This window comes from Artibeus jamaicensis, unplaced genomic scaffold, assembly GCF_021234435.1.
Source record: "Artibeus jamaicensis isolate MK-2021 breed Jamaican fruit bat unplaced genomic scaffold, CSHL_Jam_final scaffold_1964, whole genome shotgun sequence".
NCBI classification, from domain to species: Eukaryota; Metazoa; Chordata; class Mammalia; order Chiroptera; family Phyllostomidae; genus Artibeus; species Artibeus jamaicensis.
In genome coordinates this window covers 32,515,752-32,540,197 of record NW_026522030.1, presented here as the reverse complement: position 1 = coordinate 32,540,197, position 24,446 = coordinate 32,515,752, and the positions used below count along the sequence as shown (strand labels likewise).

Below are 24,446 nucleotides of genomic sequence, written 5' to 3'. Positions count from 1 at the left end.
GGCTAAGCATGAACAGAACATAAAGTATCTTTTCCATATTAATAAGATCTCCACGTTCAGGAAAAATCCCTGATGGAAATGGCCAAAGAAGGTCATTTCTCAGTAAGAATAGTGAGAAGGGTTATGGGCCAGATGTTCGCTTTCCTTGCAAACCCCATGTATTTCTTTTTCTGCAAAAGATACTTTAATGAGTTTTGAAGGACAGAGCAGATTTTAGGCAGCTGATTTGAAGAAAAACAAATAAAAAAGAGGATAAAGATGCTCCACTGTTCATTTGTGATATATGGAGAAATACCTGAAATGATTTGCCCTCTTTACCACCTTGTTCTTTTGAGGCTAATACTCGATTTGAGAAATGAGTTGAAATAAACACGGTGTGTCTTCTAGACAGCAGTAACCAATGGGTACGTACATAATACAAGGAGATTCTGAGTACTTTGGGACTGAGTCCCTGTGAATTTGGGTGAGTTCTTTTTTATAAAGATTTTTTAAATTTATTTTTAGACAGGTGAAGGGAGGGAGAAAGAGGAGAGAAACATCAGTGTGGGGTTGCTTCTTGCATGCCCCCTACTGGGGACCTGGCCCATAACCCAGGCATGTACCCTGACTGGGTTTCAAACCAGCGACCATTCGGTTTGCAGGCCAGTACTCAATCCACTTAACCACACCAGCCAGGGTTGGGTGAGTCTTTTTAAAGTTCCAAGACTTAAGTGTTTTTCAGTTCTAAAATGCAAATAATATTATCTTGTCAATAGGACCATTATAAAGATTTCATTAGGTAATGTGTAATAAAATGCAAATGTAAGATACTATTTTTACCTCCCCGGAAAAAAGTTCCTACTAGGCATCTTATTTTGGGAAGCATGTTTGATACATTGAACTCACTTCACCTGTAAAAGATTAAACAAAATAGATTTAAATAGATTAAATGGAAACTTCAGTGCCTTTACTATTGCCAACATTTTAACTAAACTTGACTTTGTATCTCAGCTCAGTCAGACCCTTATTCAGCATTAACAGTGCATAGAACTTAATTCTTTGACTAAAGTGCATCCAAAAAAGGAAATATCCAGGCCAAATTGTGCCTGAAGAGTGCAGGATGACATATCCATATGCTAATTATGAGAACTGTATCTTTTAAAATACCTTTATAAGAGAAGCAAAAATGTGTGTGATAAGAAAAGATGTTGGTGTGAGGGAGGGGTGTGTTTGGGCCGTGCCTGCAGAGTCGCTGCCCCTGTGGTGGGGAGGACAGCCTCATTAACCCGCTTTATCGGCGGGTCTCCTGGGAGGGTGCTAGGTCCCCCTAATACCCTCCGGAAGTGGTTCTCAAAGTAGGTCCCTGGAAAAACAGTATCAGCATCACCCAGGACTTGTTGAAATTACAAATTCTGGAACCTACCTGAAAACTGCTCATCCGTGGGACTTCGCGATTTGTGTGCTTTCACAAGTCCTCTGGGTGATTCCAATGCACCTGCAGTTTGGGAAGCACGGACCCAAGTCATCATCCACGGCGTGTAATGAATTAACTTCTTTCCCGCACCTTTGAATGAATTGGGCTAATGAAGTACCGTCTTTAGAGGAAATGAAAAAAAAGTTTCTCAGATCATTGGGGTTTGGGAGGCTTGTTTGTTTTTTAGTCAGGTAATGAATCCCATTTCTGAAAGGTGTTCTCAGAAATTCCCATTCCTTGTCAGTCGGTCATGTGTTCCCAGCAACACGCACTCTCCTTTCCATCAGACCGCAATCCTCTGTTTTCAAACTTCCCATCCCGTCTTGCCGGGGTGGGGAGGCAAACTTTTCCATTATCTTCCTGCCTTAAATCTGTTCTCCCTTACACAACTAAAAATTTCCAAGTAGTCTAAATGAGCCACTTCCATTTCCTTACTGTTCAGGCCCTCTGTAATTCTCTGCAATTTTTTCTCCACTTCCACCTTTGAAGTGAAATTACTCTTTGAGACTGTAACCAGTCCTACTTGCCAAATCAGAAGGTTGCCGCTTGTTTGTCTCTGGGATTTTATGCTTTTGATCTACCCAGTCCAGATCCCCTTCCTTGCCTTTTGTGATGCAAACCTATAGCTCATTCCTCCCTCACACTGATTCTTTTCTCCCCACTCCTCTCCCTGGGCCATGCCCTGAGGTCAGTTGCTGAGGCGGCGGGACCCAGAGCCGGGCCACCGCCTGCTTGCTCCTTCCAGCAAGTGACCTCCCGCACACGTCCTCTCAGTTTCACTGCTTCTTTCTCACATCCCTGCCTTCCTTTCCATTACAAGTATCACCTCCTTAGTAATGATTTGCATCTTTACATCCTCAACACCAGCTTCATCTATTACCAATCTTGAATCTCTGCACAAGGCTCTTCCTAAGGTGTTTAAAACTCGGAACTTCCAAAACAATCTATGAATCAAAACACCTTTCTCAAACTTTGTAGAATACCAATTAAATGATGTCCTTTCCTTGATCCTTGGCCACTCATTACCTCCAGGGAAATCCATCCCTGTGATTCCAGGCCCCCGCCGCTCCCTCAAGGAAGCCCCCCGTGTCCTGTTCCCATTAGCGACCTGCAGTTACCTCCACAAATCCAATCCTTACTTGAGAATTTAAGAACCATCTCAAGTCTTAGTTCTGCTTAAAGCTTATACCGTCCTCATTCATGGCCTACTTTTCCGAGATTTTACAGAAATTTCCTTCTTATTGTCCCTTAAGCCAAAAAACCACTTGAGTTTTAGGTAAATGAGCAGGAATGTTATGGTAAGGTGATAAACCTCGTGTAGTCCTAGAAACTTCCAAAGATAAGGGTCAGCTTCCCTCCCACTGAAACGGTGACACTTTGGGCTGCAAGGAAGAACTTCATTTTTGATGTCCCTCTTCCTTGTGGTCATCACACCAACAGGAGTACTGGTTCCATTTCAGGTGAGCCATAGTTGTGTGGGCAGATGAAAAACAACCATATCGTTGCAACCACTGTTAACCACTGAGTATGAAAAGGCACCGGAAATAAATATCAGCTAGATTTTCTCTTTCTTTCTATTATGAGAATTTAATGAAAAAAAAAAGTAAGGGTAAATTAAATGAAGAGTTATTTCAAAAGTGACTAATTCAGCCCTGGCTGCTGTGGCTCAGCTGGTTGGAGCGTCATCCGTAAACCAAAAAATAATGTGTTTGATTCCCAGTCGTAGGTTTGGTCCCTGGTTACGGGTGCATATAAGAGACAACGAATCGATGTTTCTCTCCCTACTTCTTTCCCTCCCATGCCCTCTCTCTAAAATCAATAAGCATGTCTTAGGTGAGGATTAAAAAAAGTGACTAGTTCACAAATAAGAATGTGGTTGCTCCCAGTCTGGTAATTGTATGCTCGGGTTATACACCAAGACCTAGACTGAGGTGTTGACAGGTGGTCAGTCCCAACTTCCACCAGCTTTTCCCCAAAGGCCCTTATAGTATAGCTTTTATCTTGTTCTCACCTCTGTCCAAACAAGCTTCGTTTCCTAATAAACACAAGCACAGCTGTGATCTGCATATGTCCTGTGATCCATGACTAGGTCTCCCCAAGTTGGTAAAATAGTTTTCCTACCTCCATTCAAGAAATACTAATCAATTACTTTAAGCAAAGTTCTTGCTTGTTATAACCATACTGGAAGCAAATAAAAGAGGAATGTCCAGAGGAAATACTTGGATACTGTTTTTCTTATAATGGAAGGGGGCCCTTTAGAGAAGGCAGGTGTATTTCCTTATCTTAACTCTGAAAATGAAAAAATAGTAAATATATATTTTATTTATATATATATATATATAGAGTATATATGCACCCATATATAAGGAAGTCCATTGTACATGGAAAAGAAGGACTGAGCAGTGTTTTCCTACAATCTCCTTAATTCATCTCTGCAAAGACGAGCCTGTCTGACTACCTACAGCTGCGGACCAAACCCATCCCGAGAGGAGCTTTGAAGTACAGACCCTGCAGACAGCCAAGTATCAGTGTCTGGAAACCTTCCACGTGCAAATCCTCAGTAGCGCTGTTGACGGCTGGCACATTTGGATCTGGCTGGAGTTGTTACTAGAGCCGAGGTTTTAGAAAGAGCAAGGGAAAAATAAAAACAAACAGGCAGAAGAAGGCAGGTGCCGGCTGTTCCGTTTTCCTGCCCCAAGGGAGTCTGCATTCTGCACGGTGCTGCAGCAGAACGTGGTGACTGTCGCTCTGATGCTCTAACAAGCTTATTCTGTGCCTTTCATGCTGAATCTAAAAGGCTACCTAATGAAGAGATGGAGGCTGGAGAAAGGGCGTGAGAAAAGGGATGGGAAATTCTGGAAGCAGCTTGGCTTTCATCTGCCTGAGAGGTTTAAGTGAAGAAATGCTGACACGGGGAGATCGAAGAGCATTACTTGCCACTTTTCATCTTTATGAATCTTCCATTTTATGTTGTGGCATTTAGTGGTTTGTTTTTACTTTTAAAAGGCAGCACTTGTGTGTTTACGTTATGCGTGTGGGACAGGGTGGCCCCAGGAAAGTGTCGCAGGCCTGCTCATGTTTCGCCCCCTCCTGCTAGTCTGCACATTTGGCCAGTGTGATTAATAGGTGCAGGAGGCCCAGGGTCCCTGATGGGAGCTGTTATTTCAGAGCAGGTGGTTCGGTGTGCTGAGGATCAAAGAACCCAGAGCTGCGAGGGGGACGGCACAGGTGCAGGAGCTCTTTGATCTCAGGCTGGAGTTTCTACCCACCGGCAGATCAGATCGCAGATCGAGCAGCCCCCTCAAGACAGGAGTTTGCATGACTGCCTTTTAGTCTGGCGGCTTACTTGTAGGTGGATGAGAATAACCGTGGCCTGACTGATGGCAAAGGACACGAGAATCCTGGTGGACTTTCAGTTCCCTCCAGGTTCGCTGTCACCCCTTGATTCCCACCGATGCCTGTCCCCTGCTGCCCCCTCACCCACACGCTGCCTGCTCCTGGGCTGCTGGTTTCCTTGCTGCCCAGTGAACCCTAGGGAGGCTCTTTGATTATTTAACCAGAAGGCTCTGTCCTGGCCCCTGGAATGTTCTGAAGCCCACACATGCTCCAAAGCACAAATGAAATCGTAATCACTTTCCCCTGTTAGGTCATCTCACCTGACCAAGAGTTGGCTAATGTTTATTGAGTACTTTGTGCACACCAGGCTCTTCTAGGTTTCTTCATGTCCATTGTCTTTTTTACTGGTTTCTCACCCTTTTAAAGTCTTCTTTTATCCTGAGAGCAATTACACAGTTAATACTTTTAATTATTTCTTGGTGGAATCATGAAATTATTCTTGTCTCACCCCCTGCCTGAGAATACAAGTCATTTTTCTCTTTCTTGTGGCTCCTTATTGTGTTGAGTACATAACAGTAGGTGCTCCACAACCCCCACGAGTGGTGTGATGCCGGATGTTAGTTGCTGATGGTGGTAAAGTGTGTTGACATTGACACTTTCCATAATCAAATAATCAAACTAGATTTACTGAGCCTTTTCCATAGTTTGGGGACTATGTGCATCTTAGCAAACATGAATCTAAGTTAAGGACGCCTGTAGTCCCTCTAGTTACTGGAAGACGGGAGCTCTGCGCCACCCCCAACAGCATCATGGCAGTACTGACTTGGTTCCACGTGGTGTGGCCACGCTCCTGGTTTGCCGTGAGTGAGAGGCTTCCTGGGACAAGGGACTGTCAGGACTAACGCCAGCACAGGCATTAGGTTCTACAGGCATTAGGCATGCTAGTCATAAGAAATGACTTCCTCCGTGGAAGGAATTAGCGAGACTTTAATACTAAATACTCAGGAATGGATAGCTGTCATTTAATTGCATTTTTCAATTACAGGCAAAATTTTCTATTTCCCACCGGCTCCTTGTGGTTGTTTCCTTGCCCTGTTTTACACTGGGTACTGCATAGCATTGTGAGTGCATCTGACAGCTGGTAGCAGAAAGGCTTCGGAAAACTCAAAAACTCTTTTAAAAATCCTTTGTAAACCAGTTTCTTTATTATATTGACAGTGCTTTATTACTAACAGTCATTTTAGAGTTATTATAAAATGCCCATTCAGCCTAATATTTAAAAAGAAAAAAAGACTTTAAAAAGACTTTTTCTTTAAAAAGAAAAAAAGTAGCTGGCTCCAGTGAGCCCACTAAAAGAGATGAAAATATACCAGATTTCTCTGGTTATCGCTTCCTGTGCTCAGAAAATTTTAATTGTTTTTTTTCTGCTGAGCTTTCTAGATTTTCTTTAGAATTGAGTGTTTTGTCCTCCCAGCTAGAACTGTTATTTAAATTAACTGTGTCTGCTTTCCAACTATGCCATCATTTGCTTGTGTGCTCAATGACTAGCTTCTCTCAGCACTTCCGATCTCATCAGAAAATGAAAATACACCTGGTGGAGACCGTTCTCTACTTTTCTGCCTTTTCTTGTCCCTCTGACTGGTCCAAGCAGAGATGCCTTTAGATACCTTTGAATAAAAACTAGCTCTACTTCTTACATAGTACAATTCTGTGTGGTTTTTTTTTACAGCTTATCTGCAGTAATAGTCATGCAGCCTAATAGGACAAATATAATGTTATGCAAGTTTTTCAAATTTCATTTATTAAATTTGCCCAACATCATTCTACCAAGAAATAAGTTTTACTTCCTGAAATATTCTTCAATAATGTAGTTTTAAGATCGTGAATTACTCTCTATGCAAGCCTTTTCCCTCAATATCTCTCTGAATATTGATTTTCGAATCTTACCTAATGTTAAAACTACAACTTCCATGTTTGCTGCCAACACACCTAGGAGTGAAAAATTCTCTTTGAACTGGTTAGACACCTGCCACACCAGCATTACAGCATTCTAACATCACAGAATTCTGTGCTTTACTCAGTGTCTGCATGGGGAGGGCACCATGTGATCAGCATAAATGATGTTCAGGCTCAGGTTTTGCTCTGAGCTTGGCCTGAGAAATGTGCATAAATAAAGCTACTTCAGTTGTGGAATGGCCATATCGCAACCAGTTGTTTGCATGGTGTATTTACTATAATCGTCAATTTCTAAAATGTGAATATAGGCTCTATAGTGGAATAATTTTTTTCACTGCTAAAGATGACTTTCTAGGAGTCAGTAATAAAGAGAATATACCTCCATTGTCCCTTATAATTCTCTGGTAAACACTTCATGCCATTGGGTGAGTTAAGTAAAATGTCCCCTATGAGTTGTGTTCTGCTCATGCACTTGGTGCTCTGTGGCCACTGGAGGGCGATCATACTCCTCGTGGCCTGTCGTCATACAGGTGAGGGGCCAGACAGACAACTCAAATGACCACCGAGAGAGAGATCCGTGTTTCTAAATTTGTAGGTCATTTAGAGTGAAAATTTTATGCCATATTAAAAAATTATTGTATTCCGATTGTAATTATATTTCGAAAAAAAATATTAGTGCCTCCACACTAATACCTATTTCCCCTGTTGAAACCATGGGTTGTTTTTTTAAAGATTTTATTTATTTATTTTTAGAGAGAGGGGAAGGGGGAGAAGGAGTGGGAGAGAAACATCAATATGAGAAAATCGATCAGTTGCTTCTTATACGTGCCGCAACCAGGGACTGAACTGGCAACCTCAGGCATATGCCCTGACCGGGAATTGAACCAGCAACCTTTCTCTTTACAGGACAATGCCCAGCCAACTGAGGCACACTGGTCAGGGTGAGACCATGTTTTTGAAAGAGTTTATCTGCCCAACACATTCATTGTGTAATTATTTTCTCAGTATTTAGGAAAAACCAAATAAGTGTCAATCCAGACACATGGGGTTGATATATTGCCAGCAACTACCACCACCCCCTACAAAAGGAAAAATTTACTTCATTTTCTTAGGTTCTGCATCATGAAATTTCCAGTATCTTAAAATACTAAAAGTCTCCATCGCTTACTCCATAGTGTTCATTGATCTAATCTAGTTCTCCCATTTATGAATATTTTAGTAATAGACATTCTTTCTGTTGCTTTGCTGGTCTGTAGTCAAGTGGAATTAGTCAGCCCCTTTTCTGAATGTCTACTTTGAGTGTTGTGTGGATGGACAGTCTCTGTTGGGTAGGAACTGAATTGGAAAAGGAAACAAATGTATGGCCTTCATAAAGACTCAAGTGGTTAAGGGGCATGAAGCGTGTGTTGCATTTGGTGACTGCGTGTTAATTTATGTCCCAGTGGTCGTCAGGTTGGCAGTTGGCGCGGCGGTGGGAGCAGAGTGCAGCCAGCCGCAGCCCAGGCAGCCTGCTGTGCAGACAGGTCCAAGCCCTTGTCTTGCCCAGGCCCCCACGGACCCTCATCCCCACCCGCTCATACACCTGTTGAGTCTCTCATCTCCCCCCCCCCAAAAAAAAACTAAGATAAACAGATAGGTTTTGCTGGTTGGAAACCACTTAACACTAGCCTGGGGGTGTTTGCATACTGTGTGGGGTGAGAGAGCCTGCCATAGCCTTTTTGGTAACAGTTTGTGTCCCCAGGGAAAGAAAATACCTTAAACTATTCTCGATGAGATGATGTAGGCTGTGGTTAAGTCATGAGTGAGAACACAGGATTTACATGAACTTTAACAAAAGACCCTGACCACTGGTCTCCTTTAGTCCAACCTGAATACTATGGGCCACTCTGTCTCTTATTTAACTAAGGAGGCAGAATTGTTCATGACAATTACTAATTTGTGATGAGATTATCAGTGAGTTTTATTTTCTTTTTTTCTGGATGTATTTAAAAGTTGTTATGGTAAACATGAAGTGCTTTTTAATCAAGAAAAAATCATTCATAATGTAAGTTGCAAAAGTACATGTATTAAAACACTACTTAAATCTTTGCCATAGCAAAGTAATTTTATTCAGTATGTTCTGACTAGCTAGTTGAACCTGATATTATAATAATGAGCTCTTCCATTTGTATAGTTCTTTACACAGATTTTCTCATGTGGGACATATACTTAATTTAGTAATGGTAATGGGATAGATAATAATATCATGAAATGAGGAAATTGTGGCTTCAATATTTTATCTTGTTGGCCAAGGTTATATAATTAGCAAATAGCAGAAATAGAGCAGTATTTCTGAATCCGGGGACAATTTTCTTTTTTTATGTACTGTAATACCTTTTTCCTTTTGTACGTATAATGGTTTGCTCAATCCCATGAAACTTATAAAGAAATATAAGACCCAGTTTCTGCCACCAGCAATTTATAATGCAGTTGGAGTAAAAATACATATGCTGAGAGAGTTAATTATCAATTCAGTTGGTGGCACAGGTAAAGAGTTCAGTGCGTAATATAGTACTGGCACACAGAAGGCACTCAAGAAATGAGGGGTAGGTGGTTGGGTGGGTGGGTGGATTGATGGGTGGACTGTTGTGTGGATGGATGGGCAGGAGGGCAGATGGATTGACAAATTAATTTGCAATACAACACTATGAAGGAGAACAGATGATCGAATTCATTTAATTATCTATGGATTTTCATAGGCCAGAGAATATTTTGAGAAAGAGAAGATAGACTAGTCTGGCCTTCAGGAACTTGTAAGAGTAGAATCTGACTCTTCACCTAGGAGCAGTGATGGAATTCCGGCTCGAGGGCCCCACATGATGAGCAAAGGCAGGGACACGGAAAGAGCATGATATAACCGGGAGCATCAGGTCTTTAGAAAAGAAATGCCTTTTCCAAAGCAAAAGGTTTGGTGAGGAGTTTGTTTTGAAAGTGGAATGGTGATATATTGTAGAACATCCAGCTGGAGTACTTAAATAATCCATAAGCCTGGGGAGCTATAGAAATGTTTGCATAAAGTAATGTCATAAGGAAAATGTTTTAAGCAATAGATCTGGTAGAAGTATGACTTTGTGTCAAATATAAAAACATGAGACAGTTTAATACAAGGGGAATATCTGAAGTATTCAACTGAGAATATAATGTATTTCCAGAAAGAACTGTATACACTGATCTTGCTGTATCATAATATTCCTATATGTAATTGAAGTTTCTGAGACAATTATGTCAAATTCATCTTTAGATCAATAGGTATTCTCATTGAGGACTAAAAGATTACATGTGAGGATAAGAAGCTGGCATAGAAGTCTAGAAGTCTTCAAATATTTCATGTATAAAGTTTAATACATTTTTCATATGCTAGAGGAAACAATAATTTGTGTTTTCGGGGATATCCAACCTAAATTCTAGGCATGTCAGAACATTGGTATTTCTGGCGTGTAAATTTTTATTGCACTAGGAGAAGTTGGGTACATTGTCACTTCTCTTTAAACCTATTATTTTATCTTACAAAATTGATGATGTCATCACTTGAATACAAGTGGTTGACAGTGAGGCCTTTGAGCAAACTGTGGGTTCAACTCCAGCCCAACCACTGAACTGCTAGGCAATCCCTGCCTAGTTTCTCTCTAATCCTCAGTTTTCTCAGCCGTGGGTGATGACAATAATAACACTAACATCTTAAGGTTGTTGGGAAGATTAAATGTAAAAATATGCACTAGTGCCTGCCATGTAGTAACAATTTATAAACGATAGTTGTGTTACTAGTAATGATAATCAATGAGTGATATATTCATCTTAATTTCTTGTTGTGATTGTTTACTTGTTTTATCTGTTTTAAAATCATTGCTCTAAAGAAAGCTAGGATCCCTTAGGGATGTGCCTGTGTTCTCTGCTAAATGAAATTATAACTCAATACATATAGCTTAGGTTGCTCATAACCACAGCAAATCTGACCAGCCTCTTGCCTTTTGTAGTGAGCCATCTCTATGGATTTGGACTGATGGATGCAGAAGCCATGGTGATGGAGGCGGAGAAGTGGACCACTGTTCCCCAGCAGCATGTGTGTGTGGAGAGCACAGACCGACAAATCAAGTAATGTTCTCTGCACCCAGATAGCATGTCAGTGCCTTGAAAGAGAACAGGCAGCACAGAGCTCAGGGTAGCTCCGTGTTACGCGTGGAAGCCAAAACCCTGCATAGTTTTTCTAATGTAATTATAAAATTCTAATAGACTGTCTGGGATGCTAAGCTGTTAAATCCATACTAATAAGACCCAAGGGTCCTTGAAAGAAAAGCATCTTTCAAAAGGGGATTTGGGGGGACCCTTGATGGGCATGCTTAAGGTTTCTACTCTGTCAATATATCTATTGATGGTACAAGTATTCTCCATAAGTGAATGTACTCCAAAAAAACTAAATCGTACATCTGGAAACTTCACTATATATCATGTAGTGCTTCAGAGTGGTGGAAAATGCACAGGAATGAGATTGCAGTGCATTTGGGGATTCAGGGCCCGTTCCCATGTTGCCGCTGCACAGACGTGGAGGCCGTGCTGACAGGTGACCGAGGGACAGTGAGAAATGTCTCCCAGGTGCTAAATCCAAAGAGCAGGACTCGTCTTTGGGATTTTATTAGTATTTTGCCTTTGGCTCTCTTTCTAGAGAGTTGGCTCTCAGAAAAACTATTTATGAATTTTGGTTGGTTATAAACTAGAGCCATTATAATTCTTGAAAATTTGTGAAGCAGAAATAATGAATTAAAAAAATTTTTTTTCTATTCTGTGCTTTTGTGGCAAGGAATAACGGAAACAGATAAAGGAGTGAAAAATTAACCAGTATTAATGGAACTCTGATTAAGGGCCAAGCCCAGTTCTAGACACTTCATGTGTGTTTTCTTATTAAAATTTTGTCAAAATTCGGGTATATTCCCATTTGACAAATGAGGAAATGAGATCAGTAGAAATATTTATCTATTCATTCACAATTTATTTATCAGTCTGGCAACTATTTTAATAGTTGCACTTACTGAATATCAAGTACCGAGGTAGATATTAAGGATAGAAGGGGTAATAAGAAATGCTTCCTGCCCTTGCAGAGCTCACAGTCTAGGGGCAGTCAAGCAAAAAAAAAAAAAGTAATTAAGTACAAATGACAATAAGTTGGTGTTGGAAATACAAAGGGTAGAAAATAAGAGGTGGGAGCATATTTTTTCCTGTGGTTCAATGACAGCCTCAGAGAGTGAAATTGAACTTTTTACCATGAAGAGTCAGCAGCCAAAAAATACAAATAAATAAAAATAAATTAAAGCATTTGAGGCAGAGTGCTTTAAAGCCCTGAGGTGGGAAAATTGACTTACCCCAAAACTTGAAGACGCCAGCGTGGCTGCAGCCCAGCTGCATCTGCGGGCGAGGGTGTGTGCACAGAGGTACAGAGCAAGGAGATGGTAGACTGGGGTCCAAGTGTACCACCTTATCAGTGACCCGCAAACTGTATTCCATAGGTCAGCAAAATCACTGTCACCTGGGAACTTGTTAGAAACGCTAATTCTTGGGATCTGCCCCAGCCTTACTGAATCAGACACTGTGGGGCCAGGGCCCAGCAACTGTGTTTCAACAAGGTCAGATTCTCGAGTTAGATACCCGCTTCCTGGGTGAAGATAAAAGACTGTTACTTCCCCCTTTCCTCTCACTTACGTCTTTCCCACTACCTAACCAGAGTGAATCCTTTAAATGAACCAGTCATTTGGTGATAGCACTGTGTCTTCTAGTCCGGCAACCAGCTGCTTGCATGAGGCTCATGTGGTGTCATTCTAGGCCTACGGGATCTCTCAGCCGAGCTATGCCACACACTTTGCTCAAACTCCCTCTCTCTCTGTTGCAGGACAATTCGCCCCAACAGTGCAGTACGTTCCATCTACAAAGCTTCCGGCTGCTCCGATAACCCCAACCACCATGTCAACTACCTGGAACATGTAGTTGTGCGCATAACCATCACCCATCCCAGGAGGGGTGACCTGGCCATCTACCTGACCTCGCCCTCTGGAACCAGGTCCCAGCTCTTGGCCAACAGGTATGATGATGGCCTATGCCCACCAGTGTGTAGGGGGCACCCTGACACTCAGCTCTTTGTTAGGGAAGAAAGGGCCGATGGCTCTTTACTTAGTAACATCCTGAGAACTAACTAAGGGACACATAGGTGTCACGGTAGGATGGTCGTAGCACTCACTGTCCACACATAAATAGAAAGTGTGAAGCTGCAAAGAATAGTATAACATAACAGTTAGGTAATATTAAGAGGACGCTGCAGAAAAATCAAAGGCTGTCTGTTGTTCCTTGTCCTAAAAATGAAACCTAGAGCACAACTTCCTTTGGTCTCTGAGATTCTGTCTCCTGTACTTTAAATGTCTGCTGGCACTTGGTACAGATTAACTGAATTCTCTTGCCTGAGCACTTTCTGAAGTTCAAGAAAATTCTATTTGTTTTAAAAATGGGTATTGGCAATTTTTTTCTGCGAACAGTCAACTAGTAAATGTTTTGAGCTGTGCTGGCCATGTTTCTGTTACAACTACTCAACTTTGCCATTATGGTGCAGACAATATAAATGAATGGGCATGGCTATGTTCCAATAAACCTTTATTTATTAAGCAGAGGGTCAGATTTGTCTTGAGGACAGACTGTAGTTTGCTGACCCCTATTTTAAACATTGGCCCTTTAGTCTTTATTGCCCAAGAGGACACTTAGTGAGTTTCTCTTCTCAGACTCTTCCCTTCTCGCCACGCCCGCCACACATTGCTCCAGTAGGTATTGCCAGGATCCTGATGAAAGACCAGAATGTTCTAGCACTGGCTTCTTGCCCCCCTGGCTTTTTGAGTGGTTGGGAGCATGGGCAGGGTGTGCTTGTCAAGAAGTGGGACCAGATGGGAAAATGTCAGCTTGTCCTGTTCACCTCATTCCCATATGACCCTAAAATACAAACCACAACCAGAAGGAAGCCTAAGATTCTTTTAATTTGATATTTTTCTCCAAGGGGAACATTTAATGGGAGCAAAAACCTCATCATCAGTGACACTTAAGAGTCCCAATGAAAACCTTTTATGCAGACATAGCCACCTGTCCACATGCCAGGTGACCATGGCAGCGGTGACCTTTGTTAGGACACAAACAACAGGCCAGAAGAGTTTCGAGGCCAGTGCAAGCCTGCAGAACCCAAAGTGAGGCTGAGCAGTAGCCAGTTGCTCTTTAGAATCCCCCAACTCCATCTGCTGTAGGACGGTGAGAACAGAAAAGAGCACTTCTAAGTGACTAGGAGTTTCTAAAATCTTCAAGTGCATTTCATTTCTCTGCTTAGAAGACTTGCTGTGTTTTTTAAAACCTAACTAACTGCTTCCATTCCAACATGGGGAAACTTGGGTTTAGTGCTTCATGAGGTGCACCTTAGCCAGAATAAGTGTGTGCAGGTGCGAAAAACAGAAGGATGCTTTGGCCTCAGGTAGCTGAGCACGCCCTCCTCCCTCTGCAAGCAGGGGTCTCAGCTGTTGCCTGCCAGGTAATTGCAAGTACCTGCCTGATCCTTCCTTTCAGCAAGTGTGGCCTTCAAATGCACAGTTACATGATTAATGGAGGTCAACTAGCTGTTGCTACTGAAGCCAGAGAAGGCCTTTTTCTCTGTTTTGTTTTTTTTTTTAATTATTTACCATTATACATCTGTGTCAAACTTGAAAGCGTAACCAGGCAAAATGTGGATGGTGAAGTGCAAAGGTTTGCTTCACACATGTGCGGCTCATGCCTCAAGCCCCCTCTGTTGTAGAAAAATAATCCTTTGCAGTTGCTGTTTGCTTGGAAAACAGCCTCCCCGGCCTTTCTGGGCTCTTCCTGCATATTTTGGCATTTTTTGCTGGCTTCCCCCAAAATGACTTCAGTGAGGAAACTTGTCCGTCCATCACAGGCGTTTGGTGGATGACGAGGTCACTGGCGTGGTTGCACACGCATTCCTGAACCTCGGACATCTGCTTTGCTCTTTGCAAAGTGCTGAACCCCAGAGTGCTGCATGGCTTGTGTCAGAGAAAAAGAAACAGGCATTTCAGACGCTCGGTGACCAGCGGTCACGAGGTTTACCTCAGTCCCTCCCATTAAGGACGCCTGGCAGTCAGGCTTGTACCCGGAGTGCCCCTTCTGGGTCTGGAGCATTTCTTAAACTACTGCTCTCTTGCGTATCTTCCATCTCAGGAAGAGAAGTAGCCACCAAAAGGAGGCAGACTGGGGTGGAGGAAGGAGGCTGAAAGCACAGAGAGATGGATGTTACGAGTTCATTTGTCTACAGCTCCCCAAAAACATTGCTCTGAGCAGCTGATGCCTTAAATGTGAAACAGCTGCACCAGGTCCCAAATCCACACATGGCCACATTCCAGGGCCTGGCTCCCCTGTCCTTGCTGTGCTTGACACTAGTAGCATCCCTCCTACAGAGGCAGCTAGGGAGAGACGGTTTCTTTTGGCAATTCCTCCTTCTGGCATATTCTGAAGCTTTAATTTTATGAGAGGAAATCTCTACTCAAAACCTCTCGGTCTCAGACCTAGTGGCAAGGAATCCTCATGTCCTGTCACTTTGGCCCTGTTTCAAAACCCATTTTCAGGACTGGGAGCTGAGGGCAAGCAGCACAGCAAAAAGGTGGGGAGGGAGGGAAGGCCCACATTGCTCCTCATGTTGGTCTGTAGGACAGAAATCTCAAGGAAAGGGTGCTTAGGCCAGGTCTTGGAAGGAATTTGTGTATCTGGGATTATTAAAGAGCAATAAACAGTTTCCCTGTTGGACACTTATCTTTCCTTCAAAGAAGTCAAGATTTCTGAAGACTACATAAAGCAATGAACACCGTGCAGTTAAAAAAAGATAGGAATTCTGCCCTGGCCCAGTGGCTCCGTTGGTTGGAGCATTGTCCTGTAAAGCAAAAGGTTGCAGATTCGATCCTCGTTCAGGGCACGTACCTAGGTTGCAGGCTCCAGCCTGGTTGGGGCACATACGGGAGGCAGCCAATTGATGGATGTTTCTCTCTTACATTGATGCCTCCCTCTCTCTCCCTTCCTCTCTCTCGCTCATAAAGAGAGGATTTTTTTTAAAGATAAGAATTCCGAAAGGTTTAAAACAAAGTTTCGCTAGTGGAGGTCATTTGAGATGCACGGGTAGAGCTGTGGTGGCACAGTTGTCCCCATTTGGTCCCTCCTATGAATCTCTGTGAGGTGTGACTCCCCTCCATGGATACTGTCAGCTGCTGTGACAGGGGAAGATGCTAAGAGCCAGCTCCCATCCCCCTTGATGATGCAAAAACAGACTCCGTGGGCAATGAGGGCAAACCAGAGAGGGGAGACCCGCCCCTCCCTTGTCACCTGTGACTGTTCTCCTTCTTGGTATTGACAAAATAGGTGTCATCATCTTCGGTCCTTAAAGTATTATCCATAAGGATGAACTCCCAAAAGAAAATACAAAAGGACAATCATGGTCAGCTTTCAAGAAGTCGTCATTTTCCCAGACATTTCTGTGGGGAATTTCTTCAGTACTGTGTTTCCTCTTGATTTTCCCCAGTCGCTGAACACTGTGCCTGTGTGGGCCGTCTGGAGCCCCTCAGTGCCTCCCCGTCCAGGCAGCCCAGCACTTGCTGGCCCTCCTGTGGAGAACAGCTGTTGGGGGAAGAACAGTTTACCCAAGTATCTGCAGGTGCTCAGCCCTGGAAGACACTCAGCAGCACTCAGAGCTAGTCTGGCTTGAGCTTAGTGCCCCATTCGCCCAGCAGGCAAGCACCCCGGCAAGACAGGTTGATCATTTACTGGGTGGATGGGAGCCCTGTGTAAACAGAGTGGTCACTGAACAGACACAGGCTTATTTTTGCTCCTCCCTTTGTTTTCCCCTTCCCTCCCACCCTTTCTGCTGTCCTCTTGGCCTGTACACCCTGCCTAACAAAAAGCCAAGCTGAATAGTCAGCACAAATTATTTACTTCGGGGGAGAATATGGAAGTCCAGGACTATGGAGGGAAGCTTGGTGGGCTTGGGTCCCTTCAGGATGTTCTTAGACAAGAGCAACTTTAGATAAGTTCTATGACATTCAAAATCTGCCTGTGTAAAAATTTTCAGACAGAAGTTGATCTGACCAGATTCTTCCTCCAATGACACATGTTGTAGAATTATGAGAAGCCGTCATCATCTCTTTCCCCCTAAGCCTCCCCTTCCCCCACAACTCATTGAGTTGTAGGTTGAGTTTCGCTGTCCTGGCCCTCTGTTCCAAATTTTGGCCTCTGACTGTAAGCTGAAACTCCCTCTAAATTTGATTACAGCTGAATAGCTCTGCTTCTAATTATGATCTTAAGTACAGAGGAGGTCCACCTTCTAAACTGCAAAACCTGTAGAATTTGATAACCATGGTTAAGTGTGGTGTTTATATTTGAATCATTTTTGTCACTGCCCTTCCCAAATGTTCAACAACAGACTTTTGACATTTGTAAAGTGTCATGCTGCATGAATGCATTTGTGACTTGCAGTACAAATTATACTTTTGCAGAGAAAGCTTTGCATTCCAATAAGGCCTGTCCATGAGGACCCTCTTCCTTCACTCAAAAGAAGGTCTCGCCTTGGAGTTAGACAGAGCTGGGTTTGTCTTGGTTTCACCAGCTTTCATGTTTAACTTTAGAAGAGTGATTCTCTCATCTGGAAAGCAGACCTAATGGTATCTGCCTTATAGGGTTGTTACAAGCATTAAATAAGATAACATAAAGCCAGTCCTCAGCACAGCCCCTGGCATAATAAGTGCTAACCTTTATTTACGCTGTGCTTCTCAAGCACCTGGCGAACGACTCAGTCACACACAGATGGCTGGGCCCCTGTCCCAGAGATTCCAATTCTGTAGGTCTGGGTGAGGTCCACGAATTTGCATTCCTAATAACTTCCCAGGTGATGCTGAAGCTGCTTGTCCACACACCATACTTTAAATAGCACCGATTTAAAAGATCGGCCAGCTTTTTCATACATATTCTTGTTATTTTCATGTCATCAAAAGACTTGTGAGCGGTATGTGCTGGATGCTGTGCAAGTAATTTAAAAAGGAGTTTTAAAATACAAAGCAGATACTGAGATCAAAGCCATCAGCTATAAAACAGACTAAATCTTCAAGAAGGTTAAGTATTTACATCATATACCCATAAGAAGAAATGCATTTTGGGATTGGTGAGGGGGTTAGTCATAGTATGCATGTTGAAAGTGTTTTTAAAAACTTACCTTTTTAGGTATTCAACACCTCTAGAACCAGTATCTGTCTGTCAACCTGCCTTAAAGAAGTAATTCAGATGGGGAGAGAGAAAAACCTAATGCTGCGTTTTCAATACCCTATTTCAGGAAGCGAGTCATTTAAAACTTACAGAAGCCAACATCTAAAGGAAATCAAAAACTAAAATACAGTTGACCCATGTGAGTGCTTTAAGCATATAAGCACCACCTTAAATTGTGATGAAGCACTTAAATATTGAAAAACAGAGAAAACTTCCAAAAACTTTGGCCTCTTGTCTAATTCTATAGTGAATATAAATACTGTTTGTTTAGTAGTGGATAATTCTGAAATTAAGATCCATTTGCAAATTTAGAAATGACTCTATGACACATAACTATCAGTATTTATGTCTTGTTAAGTAATTGCCACAACTGTAGCCTTGACAGATTGGCCAGACTTTTTAAGTCCCTTAAGGAAGTGAACAAAAAAGCTTATAGCAATTACCAGTATATGATTTATTTCCTGAATTACTTCCTCTAAAGGATGTACTACCAAGCTTCATCCAAAGTAATTTATTTGAAAACTGCTCACAGGGGTGAGGTTGTGGGGCACCATTTTAATAACTGGGTGCGTGATTTCTGCCACCACATGCGTGTATATTTCACTGAGCACGTGGTTGTGAAGTCAGCTCTGACAGAACAGGGTTTCCCCGCGAAAGGGGATGTGGATAAGGGCATGGAGTTCATCAGTCCCAGCTTCCAGCCCACTGGCCCTGCTTTACTGCATTTTATCCACACCGATAACACTGGCATGTGTCTGGTTTCTCGGCTGTTGGCAGAAATATTCTAACTGGGCGTTGGACTTATCAGTTGCTATACAGAGACCACACAGTTAGAATCTCCTCAGCAGGTGTCCAGTGTGACACTGGATTCTCTTGAGCAAGCATGTTCTTTGCAACTCAAATCTAGTCTTCCGGCAATGTTACTTTTTGTTATGTGCAGGCGATGCCGTGTTTTTAAACAGTACAGTGCTAAAAATAAGGAATAGCTTGTGGTGAATCAGAATTAAAATAAAAGGGTAAAATTAGAAATCTGAATGCCCAGCTAGTTGATGAAACAACAATCAGCGTCTGTTTCTCTCCACCTCAACTCTTAGCAAAATGTAATGATTGAGTTTGGCTGCATTTTAATTCCTCTCCTCAACTTGTACGTTCCCATGAAAGTAATGATCCTTCAGCTCTGCCTACAGTGAAGAGACCAGGGGTAACTGGTTATCCAGATAGACAAAGCCCGCTTATATTCAAGCTTTGAAACACTTGTCTGAATGCTGATTTATGAGTATTTCTTCTTGGCACCCAGTCTCTATTTAATTTTTGTTTCCAGTGTGATTTAAAAGTGATTGGTAGCAGTGGAATGATTTTGAAAGGTGGACAGGAAAGGGTGGAAGGGAAGAAACATAGGGTCTGCTAATCCGGCAGTCAAATAATTGACCCAGGGGTAATTAAAAGTTGGCCGAGGTCGTGGAAACAAGACTGGCCCTCAAGTGATGGCAGACTCAAGTCTCCTTTGTAGTTTTTGGACATGAGGCAAGGGGCCAAATGTTCTGTCTAAACTGTTTGGGAGTTGCTTTTAAGTTCAGCACTCTTAGAAAGGTATTATGTGACAAGTTACTGCTTCAGTGCCCTCAAATGGCACAGTGGCCTCCACAAATTAGAACCTAAATTAGACTTGGGGGCTTAGAAGTGGTTCTAGAATGGTTTTATGCCTCCATCCATTTCTGTGTCAACATGTTCCCTTCAGTCACAGGTCTTGGGCAGGAAGGGCAGTGTGAAAAATTTCCTCTTCCCCCACCTCCGTGTCTCCCTTTCACCCAACATACATCCTTTTAGGGTTTAACATGAAGAACTCTGTGTATGTAAGTCAATTACATAATGACACAGCAGTTTCTTCCTGGCCAAGTTCAGTTTCGAGCCATAAACTTGTGAAATGAGCCCTGTTATACAAGCGCAGGAATTGTAGGGTCTCCATAAAACGTACCCCCCTTAGCCTATTGAAGATTAATTATGGGTGTGGAAACAGTCATGTAAGAGCCACTAATTCCATCCCTGTTATCAAGAGGGGAAGCTGCCAAAGCCAATGAAGTCCTCATTGAAATCCCACACCCCTCTGTTCAGAGCTAAACTTTACAGCTAACACATAGTTAGTCTTTAAATAGGAAAAGGGCTTGGTGGCCACGTGAGGTTTGAACACCACTGTGGATCATTAACCCCATTATGGAGATGACCATAACATACTTGACTATCCCAAAGATCTAACATGTTCTCCAGTAAGGCAATCTCTTCAACTTTAACTCAGCCTTGCCCAAAGTTTCTGAGCTGGGACACTTTGAGAATGTTGCTAAATTATTTTTACATTTCTTCTTTCAAGGTCTCAGGAACATGTAGCCAGTGATGCTCCTGTTCATTGTTTTCCTCCCGGGAACACTGTCAGCGATTTCCCTACCACCACCACAGCTGTGTCGCCCCGCCTTCCCGCTGTAGGGTCCAGCCGGCATTTTACTGGCAGCCTCAAGCACATTGATAGTATATTTTTTAAAAAATCAGAATTCCAATACATCAAGTTATAAGGACATTGAGTTAGTTATTTTGTGTGTGTGTGAGGGCACGTTTTACCCCAAAGAAGAGATCTACACAGAAGGTTAAATTATAAACCCCAGTTTGCTCGGCGAACGTGAAAATGCCGTCAGCATCCACTGGCCACGACCTCTGCCTCTGTTCCCATGGAAGTGGCTGGACGTGGTCGCTCCTAAAACAATGCTGAACATATCTTCCCTCTTTGTTTGCCTCTCTGGCTCTCAAATTATTTTTCTTATTTCATTATTTTTTTGATAAAAATAATTGAGGCACATAATTTTAAAAAGAAAAGTTCTTTTTAAAAATCTGCCACTTGGCCTTTTAGTTTCCAGCCCGTCCCATCTCTCCAGGAGTTTTTTGGCTATATCTTCAGGTGGTCAAATGTACATGATGTGCCTACATAAATAACAGGCCAATTTCTTCAAGTGCTGGTTTTATCCATTATTGATATAGCTAATCTTGATGGGATTCTGTTTCCTTGTTTTCCTCATTATTTTGTATTCACAGGATTTACATCACAGGAAACAGAAATAATTCTAGTTATTTTAGGTAGGTGGTGATTCCACGTAGGGAATTAAAAACTTAGAAAAATCATTGGAAGGGCTAGAAGAGTTTGAGGCATCACTCCCTGAACTGGATGAGATTAGCGGGCAGTCTTTTTATTGAGGTATGATTTGCATATAATACAATTCACTTTTTAAAAATATTTCTATTATAATTGTCCTAATTTTCCCCCTTTGCTGTCCTCTGCTCAGCCCAGCCCCTGCTCCTGTAGTCAGTCCCCACACTGTTGTCCATGTCTGTGGGTCATTCATACATGTTCCTTGACCAGTCTCCTCCCCTTCTCTTTAATGCGACCAATTCACTGAGTTCTAATGTATCTATATGGTTGTACAACTACACATCATTACTTTCAAGATAGGAAGCCATTCCGTCACCCCTAAAACTTCCACCATAGCCTTCCCACTTCCCTCCCAGGTCCTGACAACCACTGATCTGTTTCTGTTTCTCTAGCTTTTTTAGATTTTAGTTTTTTGTGTCTGACTTCTTTCACTCACCTGGTGCTTTTGAAATTCATTCATAGTATTACAAGTTCATTACAGGGTAGTATTTCAGTATGAATGTACCATAATTTACCCATTCACCCACTGAAGGACATTTGAGTCGTAAACAGTTTTGACCATCAGGAATAGAGCTGCTGTGAACATTCACGTGGTGTCTTTTGCATGGACATATGTCGTCACATCTCTTGGGTAAATATCTAGAAGGGGGATTATTGAGTTGTAGGGTAGGAACCCACAGGCTGTCTGCTAGAGCAGCGGTACCATTCCGAACTCCCATCGGCAGTGTATGGAGTTCCAGGTGCACCACATGTTCAATGCGTGGGACAATCTATCTTGTGGGTGAAGTCTTACCCTAGTTTCCCTGATTCCCCAATGCTTGTGCCTTGTAGATTTGCTAGTGCGTGGCCTGCCCCCAGCCTGGTTCCCTATGGGAGAACAAGCAGGGATACAGGTTTGGATCTACGAATCAGTGATGTCCAGGATGACTACATCCTCCAGTGTTGAACTGGATATGCGGATGGATTTGAAAAGATCATTGATCGTGGTCTTGACTTTGACACTCACTGGGTTTTAAACAACAGATACGATGATGTTTTATGGTTCTCTCGAAGGCTTTTTGATCACTCCATGGAAGGATTTAAAAACTGGGAGTTCATGACCATCCATTGCTGGGGAGAGCGAGCCGCCGGTGACTGGATCCTTGAAGTCTATGACACTCCCTCTCAGCTAAGGAACTTCAAGACTCCAGGTGAGCGTTTCCTTTCTATACTTTGGTTAGCTGCATGGGAAAAATTGAGTATCTTTTAGCCAAGGAGTATTTCACACTCATATGTTAACATCATTCTTTCTCATGTGATCCTGTGGTTCGAGTTGCTTGAATGTATTCCAGTTCTCAAGATGATTTCAGAGGTAATCATTTGAAGATAAGAAATAAAGAACAAATATTTACATAAGTACAGGATAAAACATGACTGTTATTGATTGCTGTTTCAGAATAGAGGATCCATATCTCTAACCAGCTTCCCTTACTTTCTCTGTCCATAAACAAGCCAGTCTTGTCCACCTTCAGTGGGTTAAACTGCCTGGTCATAGGAGGAGACACGTTTCCTTAGTTATCTTTTTTTCTGAGTTTATTCTGCGTTCAAGTTTCAGTGCAGGCCTGTGCCAGCTACACTGTTTACCACTTAAGAAAATGAATGATGGTATTCTGCCCAACATGAACCCAGAACTAAGGGAAAAGAAAACTTTCTTGATATGTTAAAAAAAAAACATGGAAATTAGATGTTCACAAAGGTCCTTTCAGGTGGTCTCAGAATCTCGTAGCTGCATGTGTCCTGTTTCCCTCTTCATGGAAGCTTACTTCTAACTTTAAAGTGGTGCAGGGGGTGGGGCATACAAATGCAGCATCGGGTACAGGACCGAACAGTTTTTTGCAGCGGCCTATATTGCCTGTGATGGAGCCCTGAGGAGTACTGTGCTCAGTACAAACACTCTGTTTAATAACTAACGCGGCTCCCCACCGAACTGTGGGCACATATTTGATTGTCTGAAAAATTCATGCTTCTCAGTGCTCTGTCCAACCCATCTGCAGAAGAATCAGGCCTCAGAGTGACTTTAGGACTGACATCCAATTCTAGCCCTTTCCTGATGGCAGAATAAATGAACCAGCACATTCTGTGATTAACTGAAAGGGTGTGTACCATTCAGGTACAGTGGGCTATGCAGGGAGTAGGAACACAGGTGAACACAAGCATCCATCCACCAGACTTTCATCTACCAGTCAGTTACTCATTCTGAGAGATCCATTTTTTTAATCCTCACCCAAGGATATGTTTATTGATTTTTTGATTTGAGAGAGAAACATTGATCAGTTGCCTCTAGTACACAGCCCAACAAGGGATCAAACCCACAACCTAGGCATGTGCCCTGACCACGGATCGAACCTCCAACTTTTTGGTGTATGGGATGGTGCTCCAACCAACTGAGCCACCCAACTGGGGCAAGATCCATTTTTTATCACATTGTTTCGCCACCTCTTTTCCCTAAATCTGTGCTGTAGGTCATCTGTGCTGTCACAGTGGTCCCACAATCAAAGAGGTAGCAACCAGCATGGTGGCAAGGTCACAGTTAACGGCATAAGAGTTTTGGGTAAGAGCATCTGGGTGGAGCCCATCTCCAGCATGCAGCCTGAATATAATGGTTGCCAAGGTTTTCTCCAAGATCAAACATTTGTCAACAAGGCAGGGCTGACAGAAAACATTCAGATAAGCTACATGCTGGTAGCTAGACACTTTCACTTCTTCATCACGTACTTAGTCCCCAGGACCTGGCCCCCTCCTCTCCTGTTTCCAGGCCATGCTCTTTGCCCTTGCTGTGGAGATAGATGCACAAGGTCATCTTGGGGCAATGGCAGTGTGGTGACTGGGTTGTGCTGCCCTAACCAGAGGGCTGCTCCTAGTTGATCCTTCAGCAGGGGTCACTACTGGGCTTTTATGTGGCCACAGATCCCAGAGAAGTAAACACTGTCACAATGTGGCAGTTGTGTACCAAAGGGGATTGGGTGGTGCGGCCTAGGGTATGGACATAAGGGGTGCGCTCTCTGTTAAGAGTTTAGGACAGTTATAAAACCAACTAAAAGTGACTCTGCTCTTTATTATCACCAAGAACCAGCAATTCTACAGAATGTCAGTGATAAAAAGCTCCTCCCTGCAAGAGCAGGCTAC

General features: G+C 42.7%; 1 protein-coding gene across 4 annotated transcripts in view; it reads left to right on the top strand.

The window, feature by feature from the left end:
• Window positions 1-24,446, top strand: part of PCSK5 (proprotein convertase subtilisin/kexin type 5) — a 419,085-nt gene that overhangs the window by 228,340 nt on the left and 166,299 nt on the right. For all 4 annotated transcript variants that reach the window (XM_053656428.1, XM_053656427.1, XM_053656429.1 and 1 more), the window contains 3 exons: window positions 10,759-10,876; window positions 12,663-12,851; window positions 22,335-22,471. In XM_053656428.1, coding sequence (XP_053512403.1) covers window positions 10,759-10,876; window positions 12,663-12,851; window positions 22,335-22,471 — 444 coding nt within the window. The remainder of the gene's footprint in view (window positions 1-10,758; window positions 10,877-12,662; window positions 12,852-22,334; window positions 22,472-24,446) is intronic.